General features: G+C 48.5%; 1 protein-coding gene across 1 annotated transcript; it reads left to right on the top strand.

Annotated features, from left to right (window-relative positions):
* The first annotated feature begins 3,168 nt into the window (after nt 1-3,168).
* LOC120019841 (E3 ubiquitin-protein ligase RNF31) lies at nt 3,169-16,651 on the top strand. The gene is made up of 23 exons (XM_038963257.1): nt 3,169-3,361; nt 3,721-3,922; nt 4,123-4,269; nt 5,024-5,179; nt 5,277-5,333; nt 5,508-5,676; nt 6,024-6,183; nt 6,333-6,475; nt 6,729-6,901; nt 7,060-7,293; nt 7,579-7,926; nt 8,167-8,352; nt 8,658-8,864; nt 9,045-9,218; nt 9,437-9,535; nt 9,933-10,022; nt 10,180-10,294; nt 10,702-10,814; nt 11,068-11,178; nt 15,281-15,329; nt 15,439-15,535; nt 15,670-15,835; nt 15,928-16,651. The coding sequence occupies exons 2-23, from the start codon at nt 3,722-3,724 to the stop codon at nt 15,976-15,978; spliced, it is 3,246 nt and encodes a 1,081-aa protein (XP_038819185.1). The 5' UTR covers nt 3,169-3,361; nt 3,721; the 3' UTR covers nt 15,979-16,651.
* The last annotated feature ends 790 nt before the right edge of the window (nt 16,652-17,441 follow it).

The following is a 17,441-nucleotide window of genomic DNA, read 5'->3' on the forward strand; positions in this document are numbered from 1 at the left end:
TGGTCAACATGGGGTTAGTGTCACAGTATAGTCCGGTTAGGCTGCAGCCCAGGCTGTGATTAGGATCGATGCACAGCGTCCATCAAGGCTACAATCAAGCACTGGAAATGCAGGCATCTACTGTACAGCAAGTTGTTGAACTGCTGCCTTAGATATTATTTTTGTAACACTTATTCAAACATTACGTGTCTTAATTTATTATAATGTGCTTGGTGTGCAAGTGAATTTATATATTAGGTCAGGGTTTCCCCAAACTGCTCCTGCTCTTCATGACACATGACTTCATTGTGGTCCTCACAGCAGATTTTAAACAGGGTCCTTCAGCTCAGCAGAGTGGGATGGAATCAGAACCTTGTCACGGAGCCAGACAGTCAAGTGAGTGGTGGTCATGTGAAGCCCAATTCAGTTCAAGGCCCCACAGTCATGTTTTACATCCTCTGGCGGACCCTCTGTTCTCTGGCCTGTCCCTCTATCCAAGGTTCTTCAGTATTCAGGTGGAGCTTCTCAGAGTGGTATTGCTTGGCCAGCTCCTCCAGGCGGCTCTGGCTGGACTCTGCATTATAGCCCACCACTGTACTAGTGGAGTCATTGAATACGCTGCTGGGCAGAGGAGAGTCCCTCGGCCTCATCCTACCCTGTTGGGGCTGTCTCTGTGGCAGAGGCCTCGGCTCCAGCTCCTACTGGGTTCTTTGGCCACAGTCGTCCCAGGGGAAGACACGGTCGTCCCAGGGGAAGACACGGTCGTCCCAGGGGAAGACACGGTCGTCCCAGGGGAAGACACGGTCGTCCCAGGGGAAGACACGGTCGTCCCAGGGGAAGACACGGTCGTCCCAGGGGAAGACACGGTCGTCCCAGGGGAAGACACGGTCGTCCCAGGGGAAGACACGTTCGTCCCAGGGGAAGACACGTTCGTCTGAGGTTAGGGACTCCCTGTCTCCAGGTAGGTTCTCACTGGTTCTGAGCCTGTCCAGGCTGTCGATCAGCTTGTGAACTGTGTGGCTGGGATAAGTTTGAACCTCAGAACAAACATTCTCTCACCCAACACAGGCCTGCTGCTGGTAGTGGTGGCAGAACTGGACGTCATAGGTCACAGAGGAGATGTGGGGGTTAAACATCCTACTGTAGTCGACAGGCTGTGTCGGCGCCTGTGGAGCCACATACCCCAGATACGGCATATGAAGCCATATATGGACGCCCATAAGGCATAGCTGGAAATTGAAAGAGAGAAAATATTAGAATTCTATTAGAAAATTACATGACACAAATGAATTGACAAAGATTTTTGAAGAAAGTAGCCATTTTACCTGATGGGAGAAGACCATATGGATTGATGTTCCATTGATACATATTATAAAATGGTTGAGTTGGTGGTTGAACATAGAAAAATGGCCTTGTGTGATTAATTATACGGTGTGGTTGCCCAATTCCCATTTAGTGTGAAGGATTATTCATATTTGAAACAAGTGAGAAAATACAGTAGTTGATTGACTTGACACTTCATCCATCACAAAGAATCAATGAGTAATTTTTCAATTTATCAAACTGAGATGGCTAATAAATAAATAACCTTCCATTGCTTTGTCAGGGGCAGAAAGACAGCACAGGATATTATACACCACAATTCTACTGCAAAGAGGAAACTAAAAGTTTAAATGTCAGTTAGCCTACACACATCATTTTATTGTGGTCCCAAGTCAGTGTAGAAACTGGTAGTGAGCTGCAGAGGCTAAGCCTTCCAATAAGGCAACAATCTGACTGCATCCATGAACAACAAGAAATATAGGTACAGTATATGCCATTACATTGGCGTTAAACACATGAAAATGAGGTGACTAAAAATGAATAAAGACATAACGTTACAAACCTAACCGTGAACGTGATGGTCAGGAAAAAGTGAGACCGTATATGAAATGAGAGCGAAACAAAACTCACCCATTACTCACCCTCCTCATCAGCTGTATCACCTACGGTGCGTGGGTCATTGCAACACGCGCATCCCACACCAATTAGGGTGTAACGAACTGTGAGCTGACAGTCAAATTAGGCAATTAGTCATTTTCACCACAAGGTGGCACCAGAACTACAAAAATGCGTGTACCGCATCAGCTTTACGACGTTTCTTCAAACCAAGCCATTTTGGCTCCTCTGATCTCTCTTTGAGAATAAGGTTATGGCCATAGAGATAGATAGATGAACTCCTCTTTGTATCTGTGCTAATATAGCATCTGTGACAGCATGGGCAGCGCCATTGAGGTTATTTCTGTCGATGTGCCCTTTGAGCAAGGCACTTAATCTTAATTGCTCCTGTAAGTCGCTCTGGATAAGAGCGTCTGCTAAATCACTAAAATGTTTAAAAAATTTAATCTCCATTTTGACTGATCCCTCCTGATGACCTGGCCAGACATGACTCCAACAGGGTCATCAGAAGGGATCAGCCAATGAAGTTGGAAGTCCCACGAACCCAGTTGACAAAGGCCCCCAGTGTCCGGTTTGGAGCATGAAGTCACAAGCTCTGCTGGGTGGCTACTGCGTAGCAACGTAGCGGTACCAAAAGCCCTTGTCTACCCTAGAAAGCCTATGTAAATTATAATAGTCAGAAAGGCCCCCCAAAAAGTGTTTATTATGATGAAGTTCGACCCCACAGTGAATTATTTTAAATTGTGCTACAAATCGAGATATATAGAAACCTTCTGACTACTACATTTGTCATCACACAGGACCATGTGCTGACACAGACCAATCACAGGCCAGCAGGCTACAAGGAGGCTCCTGTTGACTCTCAGGCAGGGTCGACAATTATCCTTTGCTAGTTACGACCACTTTCACCATGATCCTTAGCGATTTTTGGGTGTCATTCAGCAATATGGCATGTTTCCAATTCAAATATTCTGGCTTCATGTGCTATCGGGAGTTTTCCTTGGGGATACGTGGATGACATCAGTATTGTCACTATTTACTGTTTTTTGTTGTTGTCTATGAGTTGACACCATCCAAATGGTGGAAGCCCCCCATGCGCTGCCCAGGCTGAGAATGGCCTTTCGGCCACTAGAGGTCTCTATCATTCTCTATGGTTACGACACACAATGGCGACGCATGGAGGTTCGTTTCTTTGCGCAAGGCAGAATACGGCATTTTTCTCATGCAGTTGTTTACATTTATAGCTAGTATTGCAGTTATATTTTTCGACCCTGTTACTGCTGGTTTTGGAATTGAATTAAGACGTATTTTTGTTTTTTAGCGAACAAGCCTGTGTTGAGATGCGTGCGTAACATGGTGTTTTGAAAGCACCTGTTTTTTAATGAATTGATATCTCATCGTGATTCAATGGCTGTCAGTGTAGACAACTGAACGAAAGCACTGGGTAAGAGGATATGACAGTATTTATACATAGGTGCAGTTGTAGGCTTTAACCTTGCTATAATTGCTACAACAACGTTTAGTTTACTCATTGTGTTGTTGGAAATATTGAGTACTGCCTAATAAGTAAATCAGTGTTTCTCTGGTGGCTATGTGTGTCCGTTGATATGACTGATCCTTGCGGTTTAACAGCAGGACACACTGTCAGGGCATACAGGTAACCTCTTATGAATGGATGGCAGTAAGGCAAGAATCTTGCCACTGCTCATCAATGCTGCATGTGGTGTGTCAGTGCCCACAATGATTTGCTATCTGATCTGTGTGATGATGATGATGATGATGATGATGATATCTCTTTTCCAGGATGGCCAGTATACTTTCAAACCAGCTAGAGGAGGTACGATGCCATGCGGAAGCCTGTCTACATTCCACTGGCTCAGTGCTGGAGATCCGGGCAGGAATATTAGCTATGGCCAACATACCCTTACCACCGTCAGCCAAATACCACTACATCGCTGCTGAGACCATGATCATTGAGAACAGCATCGGTAACAACAGGAAAGAGGTTAGTTAGTTTACTGTTTCGAGCACACACTCAAACTATGTCCATATCAAATTTCACCTTCACTTAGCCTACATCTTGGAATACAGAGCTCCTTTTCCCTCTCTCTCTTTAATTGTGCTGAATATTTTTTTTCAGTGTCAATTCTTTTGTCAACCTCTTTCTGTATCAAACCTTCTTATCTTTGTTCTCTCTCCTGCCAGACCATAGGTTCCCTGCAGAGACTGTCCACAGCACTGAACATTCTGGAGAAGTATGGCTGTAACCTCACCAGCTCCAGTAGGCCCAAGTACTGGCGCACTGTCAAGCACAACAACCCCGTCTTCAGAGCAACAGTAGATGCCATTCAGGTGAGGATGTCTTCAATACAGGTAGGTTAGATTCTGGGTAATGATATGTTGTCTACTACCTTATCACTATAAACTTATTGGCATTATGTTGATATAGGCCTAGTTCAATACAGTGTTTCCCCGAGGATTTCTTTCAGCAGCAGTGGCAAAGTTAGTCTGTAGCGGCTGGGGGGGGGGGGGCATAGGTCGCGGTCTCTGACCTAACATTTTAGTGGCAGTCCTCTTGACCGCAGAAACAAAATGTTGTTCTTTTAAAGCTAATTTCTGGCAATTCTACACATTTTACCATAGGGCAGAGAGAGAAAAAATGCAGTTTTAAAGATCATTTACTAGATAAGTCTTATGGTATCTGAATGACTCAAACATTGTAAATAAAATCAATGGGGGCCCCATGCCTTGACATTTTTGGAATTTTAGATTTTCACAGAACGTTTAGTTTTTATTTTGGTGATTGTTAGTTCTCAAAGATGATCTTATTTTAAAAAAATATATAGCTCCATTATCTTTTCTACGTACTTTATATTTGGTTTTAGTCATTTCAATTTACACTGAAAACATTTTACCATCCTATATATATTGGAGTAGCAGCAACGATTTGCTGCTAAATTAATATTGGGAAACACGGATTGAGTCTATAGCTTACTATCGTTTTGATCAAGTTAATTGTTCACACACCATTAATTCTACTAAATTTTATGTCAACATTTTTGCATGAAACCCTCTATCTCCTTTCCTCTCCTCGGTTCTACCCCAGGGAGGAAGGGCAGTGCTCTGTCTCTATGGTTACTCCAACCAGCAGCCAGACGGCCTGAGTTTCCCTGATGTGGTCGTGGAGCCTGACATTGAGAAGGTCGCAGCGGTCACCTTGGAGGTCATGAGTCTACGCATGGAACTGGACATGCTCATCAAGGTCTGAACCAATGGCATCGTCTCAAAGACGGTTATTCTGAAATATTTCAGAGGTTCATGAAATCAGTTGTACCGAGTCGTTGTTGTTGTTTTCACAGGAAGCTCACCCCCACCCAGAGTTCTTTGAGAGAATGATCCCATCACTGAACCAAAAGGTATTTTTCCTTTTCCTTTGTCCCAAAACCTGTCCTCTTCCTCTCTGCCTTCTACTTGTTTTTAGTTCGCCCTAATAGCCTCTCTCTGCTTCACACGGTTTTTATATGTGTGTGGTTTTGTGTCTGTTGGTGTCCACTGCCATCAGATGACTGAAATCTCCTTTATGATTCCAGGATGACTTTGGACCGATGTCTGATGCAGTAGCTATTCCCCCCAGCCTGAGAGAGAGCCAGCCCCTATACATGTCTCTGTCCTCCCTGTCTCAGTCTCCCACTAGTGCCTTTCTTCCAGTACGGACCGCTAACGCCTCAACCTCAACCTCCATCTCTACCAGACACACAGGTTAGAACTGTGCAAACGCATTTTTTTGTTGGGTACCAGAAGTCCTCACAAGGATGGTAAAACAAGGAACTTTTGGGGGGGACATTTTGCCGGTCCTTACAAGGAAAAATACTATTTTAGGTTTAAGGGTTATTCTAACCAATTAGGGTTAGAATTTAAGTCATGGTTAGGGGTTACGTTTAGGCTTATGGTTAAGGTTAGATTTAGGGTTAGGGAAATAGGATTTTGGATGGGAATCAATTATTTGGTCCCTACAAGGATAGCAATACAAAACTGTGTGTGTGTTGTGTATATTTCTAACACCTGAAACGTACATTTCACCTTTTCTCGTTTCTTTTCCACTGCAGGCAACTGCACTATCTGTGCTATATTCCCAGTGGCTGCCCATTGTAACTCTTGTGTCCAATGGCTGTGTACGGAATGTGACAGACTGTACCACTCCTCCGCAGAACGAGCCAATCACCACAGGACTGTCGTGACATCCTCTAAAATGCGAAAGAACCACAGGTAAAACATAACAAATAAGACGAAAGCAAAACTGCACAGTAAAGGAAGAAAATCGATACATTTTCATAGGTGGTGATTACTGCTGAAAATGCATCTGTCTCTGTGCTCTGTGTGTTTGGCACAATATTCACTTCCTCTGTCTCTCCCAGCAGCTCCCTCCCGTCATGGCACTGTACCCACTGCACCAGGGTCAACTCCATCCAGGACATACTGTGTGAGATGTGTGAGAGGCCACGCCTGGCCTCCTCTGGCCCTGCTAAGGATGAGTTCGCACAGCCTTTCACCATCACTGGTCAGTATACACACACACACACACACACACACACACACCCAACCAACAGTGTATGTGTTTTAATAGTGGTGGTTTGCCTTTTCTCCACTTCAATCAGTCTCACTCCTCTCTATTTCTGTGTTTACTTCATATGCTTGTTTTATTGTCTGAAAATGTAATGACACTCTTAAGATGTATATAAGCTGTTGATGAGTTCATATTCACTTCTTCCAGAGCCCTGTGTTGAGTGTGTTTTCACTATGTACGTCACCAGAGTGGCAGTGTAAAAGCTGTACGGTAGTGAACGCAGGCAGTAGTATCCTGTGTGAGGTGTGTGAGCGCCCCCGCCTGGCCACCAAGCCTCCTGCAACCCCCACACACCCCCTTCCTACGCCCAACCGGCCTGCTGCTCCAGTACTGGGCATGCCAGGAGACCCAGACAGCCAGGTAAACTACTGTTAGTGCAGGAGCAGCACATTTGAGTTGAAATTAACGTTTTGGATTCTGCCTTCATCAAACAGTTTGTTGTTCCTCTATTCCCGTGAGTCTCTAAGCTCATGTCAATTCTCTTCTTTTCCCATCTTCTCTCTATTTCTCTGTTGCAGTGGGTGTGCCAATTCTGTACTTATGTCAATTACACTCCAGCGTCAGTGTGTGAGATGTGTGACCTTCCTCGTCCCGAGCCCGCCAAAATGCCAGTCAAACTCCACCCTCCATCCCAGGTCAAAAGGGTCCCTGTGCTGTCCGTCAAACCCAAAGACCCTCCCATGGAGGACCCTGATTTGAGGAGACAGAAACTGATGAGGGAGGAGGGGCTAAAGCTGATTGAGCTTATTAGAGTAAGTGAAGGCTTTCTGTAGAACTATAATATGGTGTGTAATCACATTATCCCACTAGTAATATTACAAGATATTAGCAAATTTAAGATTTAGATTCAGAAAAGTCTTTATTGTACCATTGCTTGGCGATTTGGTTGCAGGAATATTAAAACTACAGATTTTAGAAAACAAATGTGTGAAAATAACCTCCTCTTACTTATTCATACAGTGTGATTGAGAAGCAGCAGCTGAGGCCTAGGCAATATGTATGACAGATTTGTCTTTATTTCTCTTTCTCTCTCTCAGGATGGAGAGAAAAAAGGAGTGAGTCCAGAGGAGGTGTACACAGGCATGCGCGTCTCCGGGGACGGCAACATCCTACCCTGTGATTGGCTCAAAGCGGAGCTACCTCACCTGCTCGACCAGATCTGTGCCATGGCCGCGTCGTCTCGAGCAGCAGACCTGAAAACAGGACTGAACCAGAACGGGCTCTCCAACGAGACTGGTACTGCAGAGGATACTGGTGTGGAGGAGGAGCAGCCCAGAGGGGGAGGAGTAACCCTGTCCAGGGCTGAGGCCAAGATGGCCTGGTTGTCTGCAGGGGGAGAAACTGAGAGAGCAGCCAGACAGTCTCTTAGAGACAGACACGCTAAGGTGAGAGACAGGGCAGTAGGTCTATTGCCCAGGTCTAAGAACAGGTCTAAGGTCAGTTGTACTGGCACTTTTCCCAGCTGAACTCTATTTACGTTTCCCAGACCTGTATTAAGCCTAGTCCTGGACTAGAACATACTTTCAATGGAGATTCTCCATTAGGAACTATTTTGAATCCTGAATTAGCCTTTTAACACTCAAAGAAGGGTTTGGTTTCTCATGTACCTGTCCTGTCATGTACAGGTGAAGGAGCTGTGTTCTCTGGGGTTCACCGACGAGGCGCGGTGTCAGGAGGTACTGAGGCAGAACGGGGGAGAGGTGCGGGGGGCTCTGTCTCTGCTGCAGCGACCGCTCATGGAGCCTTTCCACCAGCGCATGTGGAGCGACCAGCCCGAGCCCACCATCGACATCAACCACCCCGACAAACAGGTAGGACACTGGGGCACTCAACTGCACTATGTGCTTTATTCGGCCCATACATTTAGCTGAACAGAGAATAGCTATATTGATGATAATGTGCTCACAACTACCACCATTAGAAAGGTCCACAGATCATACATGTTCTTCAATCATCTGACAGTTGCTTGATCTCTCATGTAAATGTATATTTTACAGTGAAAAGCATTATTTTGTAGTAAAGCATATCTCTCCTTTCATCATGCCTCTGCATCAGTTGGTCCACTCCACTGGTCTGATCTCTCTCTCCTCTTCCTCCTCCCTCCCCCTGGGACCAGCGTGTGTGTCGGAGGCTGCTGGCGGTGTATGACCTGCCCAGCTGGGGCCGCTGTGAGCTGGCCCTGTCCTTGCTGCAGGAGCGCACCGCCCCCTACTCCCTGGACGATGTAGTACAGGCCGTACGCGAGTCACAAGACCGAGACTTCATCCGCCGGGTGCTGGCCAAAGAGTGCCCCATCTGCCTATCGGACTTTCCCCACAGCAAGGTACTCTCTCTCTCTCTCGTGTGTGTTTTGGGGGACTTGTGGGTGTTTGTGTGCATGTCAGCACTAGCTTGCCTTTGTTCAAAATGAAGTAGAAGCTTTTCTGTGTGTTTTTTGCAGTATCTAACCCCCCCACAACTCTCATACACCTTTCTCTCTCTTCAACTTCCCTTCCTGTTTCAGATGCAGTCTTTGACCTCCTGTCAGTGCTCGGTGTGCTGTGGCTGCTTCCAGCAGCACTTTACCATAGCAGTGAGAGACAAGCACATCAGAGACATGGTGTGTCCCGTCTGCTGGGAACCTGACATCAACGACCCTGAACACCTCAACAGCTACTTCTCCACCCTGGACATCCAGGTAGTACATCACACAGAGAACAACCTCACACAAAATCTCCCTCAGATTCTGTCTTTGAAGAGAGAAGAAACCGAGAGTGAAGCCCAATTTTCTGGATTTCAGAGGCTTCTTTCCCTTCAAAATGCAGGTGTCAGTGTGTTTTCAGGGTGTGTGAGGTACTGTCTATAATGATGGCTACACCTGTAATAATAATTTCCTGTGTGTGTGTGTGTGCGCAGCTGCGGGAGTGTCTGGAGCCAGAGGTATATGATCTGTTTCATAAGAAGCTGACTGAACAAGCTCTCATCAAGGACCCCAAGTTCCTCTGGTGTAGTCATGTGAGTTTAATCCTATGTATACAAAGGCAAAGGAAAAATATATTTTTGCTAATCCCCATTGAGGCTGTTAAAAAAAAATTATGACATGCTATACCCATCTTCACGAGCTAAAAATGACCAGTACCTGCTCTTAAACGGGGCGGCAGGTAGCTTAGTGGTTAGAGCGTTGGACTAGTAATCAAAAGGTTGCAAGATCGAATCCCCGAGCTGACAAGGTAAAATATCAGCCGTTCTGCCCCTGAACAAGGCAGTTAACCCACTGTTCCTAGGCCGTCATTGAAAATAAGAATTTGTTCTTAATTGACTTGCCTAGTTATATAAAGGTAAAACAAAATAAAAAACTGTTGAAGTATTCCTCTTCCCTTCCCTGTCTTCTGTTCATAACTTCTCCCCCCAGTGCTCCTATGGGTTCATCTATGATGGAGACCAACTGAAGGTCACCTGTTTCCAGTGCAGGAATAGCTTCTGTGCACAATGCAAGAAACCTGTAAGTGTGAAACATGAACTCTGTGTGTGAGGGAATCTGAATCAGAAAGTGCAATTAATTGGGGCTATGAGGAGATGATATTTGGCTTTAGAGTAAAGATGCTGGAGCCCCATCTCACTCCATTATCCCCTCGTCTCTCTCTCTGTGTGCCCTCTAGTGGGAGTCTCAGCACGGTGGTCTGTCATGTGAACAGTACCAGTCCTGGAAGAGAGAGAATGACCCAGAATACCAGAGGCAAGGCCTGGCCGGATACCTGCGCGACAACGGCATCAGTGAGACACACAGCACACACACCTTCTAAATGGAACAACACTTCCTCATTGCGAGCTACTGTAGTGTTTAACCAGAAAAGGCAGGTACTTGCAGAGGTGTGAACGGCCAGACACTTCACTAGGTGTTGGGCTGAGAGATCAAATTGGTCTTACTCACTTACTCATCTTCCAAACCAGCACATTTCATTAGCGTCATGAACAACACTCCCGTAGAGGTAGTGTAGGCCTTCTGCTTGAACTAAGCCAGTTGATTAAGACCTTGTTTTAGCAAAGAGTTAGAGCCAGTTACAGAGCGTTTTAGGTCCCTCCACATCCTTCAATTAATGAATTAATTAATCAAACTATTTATCCTCTTCCTCCGATGCATTCTCATGTCTGTACTCTCCCTCCCTCGCTCTCCCCCTCAGCCTGTCCAAACTGCAGGTTCCAATATGCCCTGTCTAAAGGAGGCTGTATGCATTTCTGCTGCTCCCAGTGTAGGTACCAGTTCTGCAGCGGATGCAACAACCCCTTCCACACTGTAAGTTCCTTCTCAAATGACTTGGTGTCTTTGTGTTGTGTTCGTCGATCGTGCTAGTTCCTGGCAAGGGGTTTCAATGAGAGTTGACTTGAATGTCGCTTTAATTTGTTTTTCCTCCTCCAGTCTCTTTCACTCTGCACTCTCGGTCTCTCTCCCCACTCCCTCCTCTCTCTCCCTCCCTCCTCCCACACTCTTTCCTTCCCTCTCTCTCTCCCTACCCTATTCTGTCCCTTCCTCCCTCCCTCTTCTGTAGACGTGTGCAGTGATCCAGTGCAGTGTGACAGGCCTGCATGCCCATCACCCTCGAGACTGTCTCTTCTACCTGAGGGACTGGGAGCCTGTCAGACTGCAAGCACTGCTGCAGGTAGGCACACACACTACACACACACACCACACACACACCATCCACACAAACACGGATGCTCACACGCCATTACAATCACCGTAACCACATTATAGCTATCTGGCTCACAATCGCAGTTATAACTAGAGCTGTCAAACGATTAAAATGATTAATTAAGTTAATGGCATTAGTTCATCGCGATTAATTAACATTTTTTTATTTGCTCAAATTTATCCCTAAAAGATGTGTCCATTTCAAAAAAGCAGTGCATTGAGAAACGGGCATAATATTATTTGATTGTAATGGACAGAAACACAAAATGATCAACATCAGAAGGTTTTCATAGCATTTTCACCATAAACAACACAAGTCACTGTAACATACAGCTGCTGTAAATGCTCCCTACTCCCTCTTATCAGTGTTCTTGAAGTTCAACACTTGCGCACACACTCTTTCTCACACACACACACTCTTTCTCACACACACACACACACACACACACACACACACACACACACACACACACACAGCTTTAAGTACTGTTAAAGCTTCAGGCATTCTAAAGGACTTAACTATAGGAAAAAAGAACTGGCTCTATGGATACAAAGAGCTTTTAAACGTGTCGAACAATGTTATGAAAACACTGTAACCATCTTTACTGTTCAACAACTTTGCACACATAGACCCCCTCTCTCTCTCTCCGGCCCTCCCACCCCCTCTCTCTCTCTCCGGCCCTCCCACCCCCTCTCTCTCTCTCTCCGGCCCTCCCACCCCCTCTCTCTCTCTCTCCGGCCCTCCCACCCCCTCTCTCTCTCTCTCCGGCCCTCCCACACCCTCTCTCTCTCTCCGGCCCTCCCACACCCTCTCTCTCTCTCTCTCCGGCCCTCCCACACCCTCTCTCTCTCTCTCTCCGGCCCTCCCACACCCTCTCTCTCTCTCTCTCCGGCCCTCCCACACCCTCTCTCTCTCTCTCTCTCCGGCCCTCCTACACCCTCTCTCTCTCTCTCTCTCTCTCCGGCCCTCCCACCCCCTCTCTCTCTCTCTCCGGCCCTCCCACCCCCTCTCTCTCTCTCTCCGGCCCTCCCACCCCCTCTCTCTCTCTCTCCGGCCCTCCCACCCCCTCTCTCTCTCTCTCCGGCCCTCCCACCCCCTCTCTCTCTCTCTCCGGCCCTCCCACCCCCTCTCTCTCTCTCTCCGGCCCTCCCACCCCCTCTCTCTCTCTCTCCGGCCCTCCCACCCCCTCTCTCTCTCTCTCCGGCCCTCCCACCCCCTCTCTCTCTCTCTCCGGCCCTCCCACCCCCTCTCTCTCTCTCTCCGGCCCTCCCACCCTCTCTCTCTCTCTCTCCGGCCCTCCTACACCCTCTCTCTCTCTCTCTCCGTCCCTCCCACACCCTCTCTCTCTCTCTCCGGCCCTCCCACCCCCTCTCTCTCTCTCTCCGGCCCTCCCACCCCCTCTCTCTCTCTCTCCGGCCCTCCCACCCCCTCTCTCTCTCTCTCCGGCCCTCCCACCCCCTCTCTCTCTCTCTCCGGCCCTCCCACCCCCTCTCTCTCTCTCTCCGGCCCTCCCACCCCCTCTCTCTCTCTCTCCGGCCCTCCCACACCCTCTCTCTCTCTCCGGCCCTCCCACACCCTCTCTCTCTCTCCGGCCCTCCCACACCCTCTCTCTCTCTCTCTCCGGCCCTCCCACACCCTCTCTCTCTCTCTCTCCGGCCCTCCCACACCCTCTCTCTCTCTCTCTCCGGCCCTCCTACACCCTCTCTCTCTCTCTCTCTCTCTCCGGCCCTCCCACCCCCTCTCTCTCTCTCTCCGGCCCTCCTACACCCTCTCTCTCTCTCTCTCCGGCCCTCCCACCCCCTCTCTCTCCGGCCCTCCCACCCCCTCTCTCTCTCTCTCCGGCCCTCCCACCCCCTCTCTCTCTCTCTCCGGCCCTCCCACCCCCTCTCTCTCTCTCTCCGGCCCTCCCACACCCTCTCTCTCTCTCTCCGGCCCTCCCACACCCTCTCTCTCTCTCTCTCCGGCCCTCCCACACCCTCTCTCTCTCTCCGGCCCTCCCACACCCTCTCTCTCTCTCTCTCTCTCTCCGGCCCTCCCACACCCTCTCTCTCTCTCTCTCTCTCCGGCCCTCCTACACCCTCTCTCTCTCTCTCTCTCTCCGTACACCCTCTCTCTCTCTCTCTCTCTCCGTCCCTCCCACACCCTCTCTCCGTCCCTCCCACACCCTCTCTCTCTCTCTCTCCGTCGCTCCCACCCCCTCTCTCTCTCTCTCCGGCCCTCCCACCCCCTCTCTCTCTCTCTCCGGCCCTCCCACCCCCTCTCTCTCTCTCTCCGGCCCTCCCACCCCCTCTCTCTCTCTCTCCGGCCCTCCCACACCCTCTCTCTCTCTCCGGCCCTCCCACACCCTCTCTCTCTCCGGCCCTCCCACACCCTCTCTCTCTCTCCGGCCCTCCCACACCCTCTCTCTCTCTCTCTCCGGCCCTCCCACACCCTCTCTCTCTCTCTCTCTCCGGCCCTCCCACACCCTCTCTCTCTCTCTCTCTCCGGCCCTCCTACACCCTCTCTCTCTCTCTCTCTCTCCGGCCCTCCTACACCCTCTCTCTCTCTCTCTCTCTCCGGCCCTCCCACCCCCTCTCTCTCTCTCTCCGGCCCTCCCACCCCCTCTCTCTCTCTCTCCGGCCCTCCCACCCCCTCTCTCTCTCTCTCCGGCCCTCCCACCCCCTCTCTCTCTCTCTCCGGCCCTCCCACACCCTCTCTCTCTCTCCGGCCCTCCCACACCCTCTCTCTCTCTCTCTCCGGCCCTCCCACACCCTCTCTCTCTCTCTCTCCGGCCCTCCCACACCCTCTCTCTCTCTCTCTCTCTCCGTCCCTCCCACACCCTCTCTCCGTCCCTCCCACACCCTCTCTCTCTCTCTCTCCGTCGCTCCCACCCCCTCTCTCTCTCTCTCCGTCCCTCCCACACCCTCTCTCCGTCCCTCCCACACCCTCTCTCTCTCTCTCCGTCCCTCCCACACCCTCTCTCTCTCTCCGTCCCTCCCACACCCTCTCTCTCTCTCCGTCCCTCCCACACCCTCTCTCTCTCTCTCTCCGTCCCTCCCACACCCTCTCTCTCTCTCTCCGTCCCTCCCACACCCTCTCTCTCTCTCTCTCCGTCCCTCCCACACCCTCTCTCTCTCTCTCTCCGTCCCTCCCACACCCTCTCTCTCTCTCTCACTCTCTCTCTCTCCGTCCCTCCCACACCCCCCCCCTCCCTCTCTCCCCGTCCCTCCCACACACTCTCTCTCTCCGTCCCTCCCACACCCTCTCTCTCTCTCCGTCCCTCCCACACCCTCTCTCTCTCTCTCTCCGTCCCTCCCACACCCTCTCTCTCTCTCTCCGTCCCTCCCACACCCTCTCTCTCTCTCTCTCCGTCCCTCCCACACCCTCTCTCTCTCTCTCTCCGTCCCTCCCACACCCTCTCTCTCTCTCTCTCCGTCCCTCCCACACCCTCTCTCTCTCTCTCACTCTCTCTCTCTCCGTCCCTCCCACACCCTCTCTCTCTCTCTCACTCTCTCTCTCTCCGTCCCTCCCACACCCCCCCTCCCTCTCTCCCCGTCCCTCCCACACACTCTCTCTCTCCGTCCCTCCCACACCCTCCCTCTCTCTCTCTGTCCCTCCCACACTCTCTCTCTCTCGCCGTCCCTCCCACACTCTCTCTCTCTAGCTAGCTGATTAGCTAGCTAAACAATGTTGTTTCTTATCAAACCATAAAATAGCGGATTGCAAGTTGTTTAAAACAGCCCATGACGTGCGCATGAATCCAAAGAAAAAATGTAAAGCATAGCTCTGGTAATATTGGGCATAACTTTTACATGATTTTGGCTAGAGGCACACGGTCTTGAGCGATGTAAAGGTACAAGCATTAACTGTAGATGTGTTCCATATTGTGTTCTGTGCTTAAAAGGGTCCGTGCGGTGAAGAAATGGAGATGTTATTAACGGTTTCAAATAATTTAACTGTGATAAACATGTCATGCATTAACACATTCTTAACACGGTAACTCTGACAGCCCTAGTTATAATGGATTTTATTCTATGAATATCTGGAGATGGATTGTATTACCTGTTCATTATTTGATTGTTATTTGCAGAACAAGTGTGTTGAGTTCAACACTGACACCCCTCCAGGAACTCAAGCCGGTAAGATTCTATCTGTTCTTCAGTTTTTACCATAAAAAACTGGGGAAAATTGAAATATGTACTACTTATTCTCTCTCGCTCTCTCACCCCCCCCCCCCCTCTCTCTCAGGGATGTGTGGCGTGATTGAGCAGAAGGATGAGGGTGGACAGCAGACGGACTCGGCCTGTGGGGCTCAAACTCAGCCTGGCCATGCAGGACTCTGCGAGTATGTCACTGCCAACCACCATATAGTGTTTTTCAAGGACCCAAAGGCGCTTTAGATAACAACAGAGTGTTCCCATGACAAACATGAAAACGTGCCTCGATGTAACTAACTGCTTTTTGCCTAATCAATTCCAGGAAACACTACAGAGAGTACTTGGTGAGTCTCATCAACGGCCATTCCATCGACCCGGCTCCTCTTTTCAATGCCAACGAGCTGGTTTTGGCCTGTCGGAGATACCAAGTGGATGATGCCCGGAGGGAGATGGAGGACGACGTAACGTACTCTCCTCGAATGCTGGAGGTTTGCTTTGATGATCCTTGTGGAGGGGTGTTGGGTTTTTTCCAAATATTTAGTCACTTGGTTTAATCATTTCTCATCTAATTTTATTTCAGAAACTTATTGATGAAGTACCACTTGGAGACAAGGTTCCTCGGAAGAAATGAAAACGACTCGTTTGTTTGTTTGCTTTTAACAATCAAGTGTTTTTAGTATTGAGTGTTGGGATTTTGACTCAAATCACCATCAAATGTGTTTGCGTCATTGTGACTGTTACACCAAACAGCAGAAAGCTATGCGTATATCCCCATGATTGAGCTGCAGTTATTTATGAATCTATATTTGGGGTAAATGCTCAGAGGCACATTATTTTAAAACAGAGGTGTGTGTGCACGTGCGTGTAACATTTCAAGACATCTTTAAATAACCTGTGATAATTGAATGGCATCACTTCATTGCACGCAGTCTGTAGGTGCATGCTCTTAACTGTATCATTTGTGAAGAAAAATACTTGAAACAGTTCAGACACAGTCTGCAATCAAAAGTTCAATCAAACTCTTATGGTTCTCAGTCATGCTCTTTATCCCAAATGTTCCTTGTATGCTTGCTGTAAGGGAGGTAGTTGTGTCCTCAGAGTAACTGCAAGGTTGACAGTTAGTGGACATGTTTCGGGGGTTAGATCTGCACAGCCCCTGCTGGCCCTGAAGCTTATTGAGCCAGTGAACTCAAGCTTGATGAGGAAGGATTCTGCTTCAAGACAGGACATTTCAAAACTGGAGATTTTTTCCCCCTCCAAGTATCATTGAGGACTACAGAATCATTACAGTAAATGAATCATACACCGTCATTAACAATAAACTTCAGATTTGACTCGATATTCATTGTTTTCCCTTAATTGCTTTTGCCTTCAGTGTCAGTGAATTATGACTGAATACCTCTTTGTGTAAATTGACTATGACTAATTTGGGACTGATTTATAAAGGATTTGACCCACTGTGTGTTGCAGCCCCAAGCTGTATGGTTACCAGCTACCGTTATTACCTGGTCAGACTGACAAACACACAGAGCAAGAACCTTACTATTTCAAAACATCTGAGCATGAGTAAGCCTAGTTGTTGACCTCTCAAATATGAATAATCATACTTTTATTGCTGTTTTCTCTCCTATACTAAGTCAGATGTGTCAGCCACTGACATGGCTGCTAATGTCTTGTGACAGAAACTCTCTTGTGTTTGTCTCTGTGTCTCTTAGATGTTTGGAAGCATCCCTTTTCTGAGATAGATATTGGTGCAGCAGCAGGGTCAGAGATTAGTGGGGAGGGGGCAGGGAGAGCACGCAGGGTTATGGGTACTGCTGTGATGTGTCCCTGCGCTACAGGGCAGGATTTGGAACAGAACAGGGCACACTACCAAGAGACAGACATCATATTTGTACCCCCTGCTGAGGCTAACCATAAAAGGAACAAAATAGGACAGTCAGTACACAGCAATATATTTTCTGACATAACTCGCACTCTCAGGCCATGATATTTACGTTAACCTAACCCAGAATTGTTGTCATAACACAATATTTTGAGCTCTAGTCAAGCTAGACACATTTTGTTGTATACGCTCAGGAATTGACCTCTGGT

Source organism: Salvelinus namaycush, chromosome 25 (assembly GCF_016432855.1).
Source record: "Salvelinus namaycush isolate Seneca chromosome 25, SaNama_1.0, whole genome shotgun sequence".
In the NCBI taxonomy this organism is placed as follows: domain Eukaryota; kingdom Metazoa; phylum Chordata; class Actinopteri; order Salmoniformes; family Salmonidae; genus Salvelinus; species Salvelinus namaycush.

Coding starts and splice junctions, on each gene's coding strand:
- LOC120019841 (XM_038963257.1), top strand. CDS start 3,722: ATGGCCAGTATACTTTCAAACCAGCTAGAGGAGGTACGATGCCATGCG. Junction 3,923..4,122: donor TCGGTAACAACAGGAAAGAG/GTTAGTTAGTTT, acceptor CTCTCCTGCCAG/ACCATAGGTTCCCTGCAGAG. Junction 10,295..10,701: donor CCTGCGCGACAACGGCATCA/GTGAGACACACA, acceptor TCTCCCCCTCAG/CCTGTCCAAACTGCAGGTTC.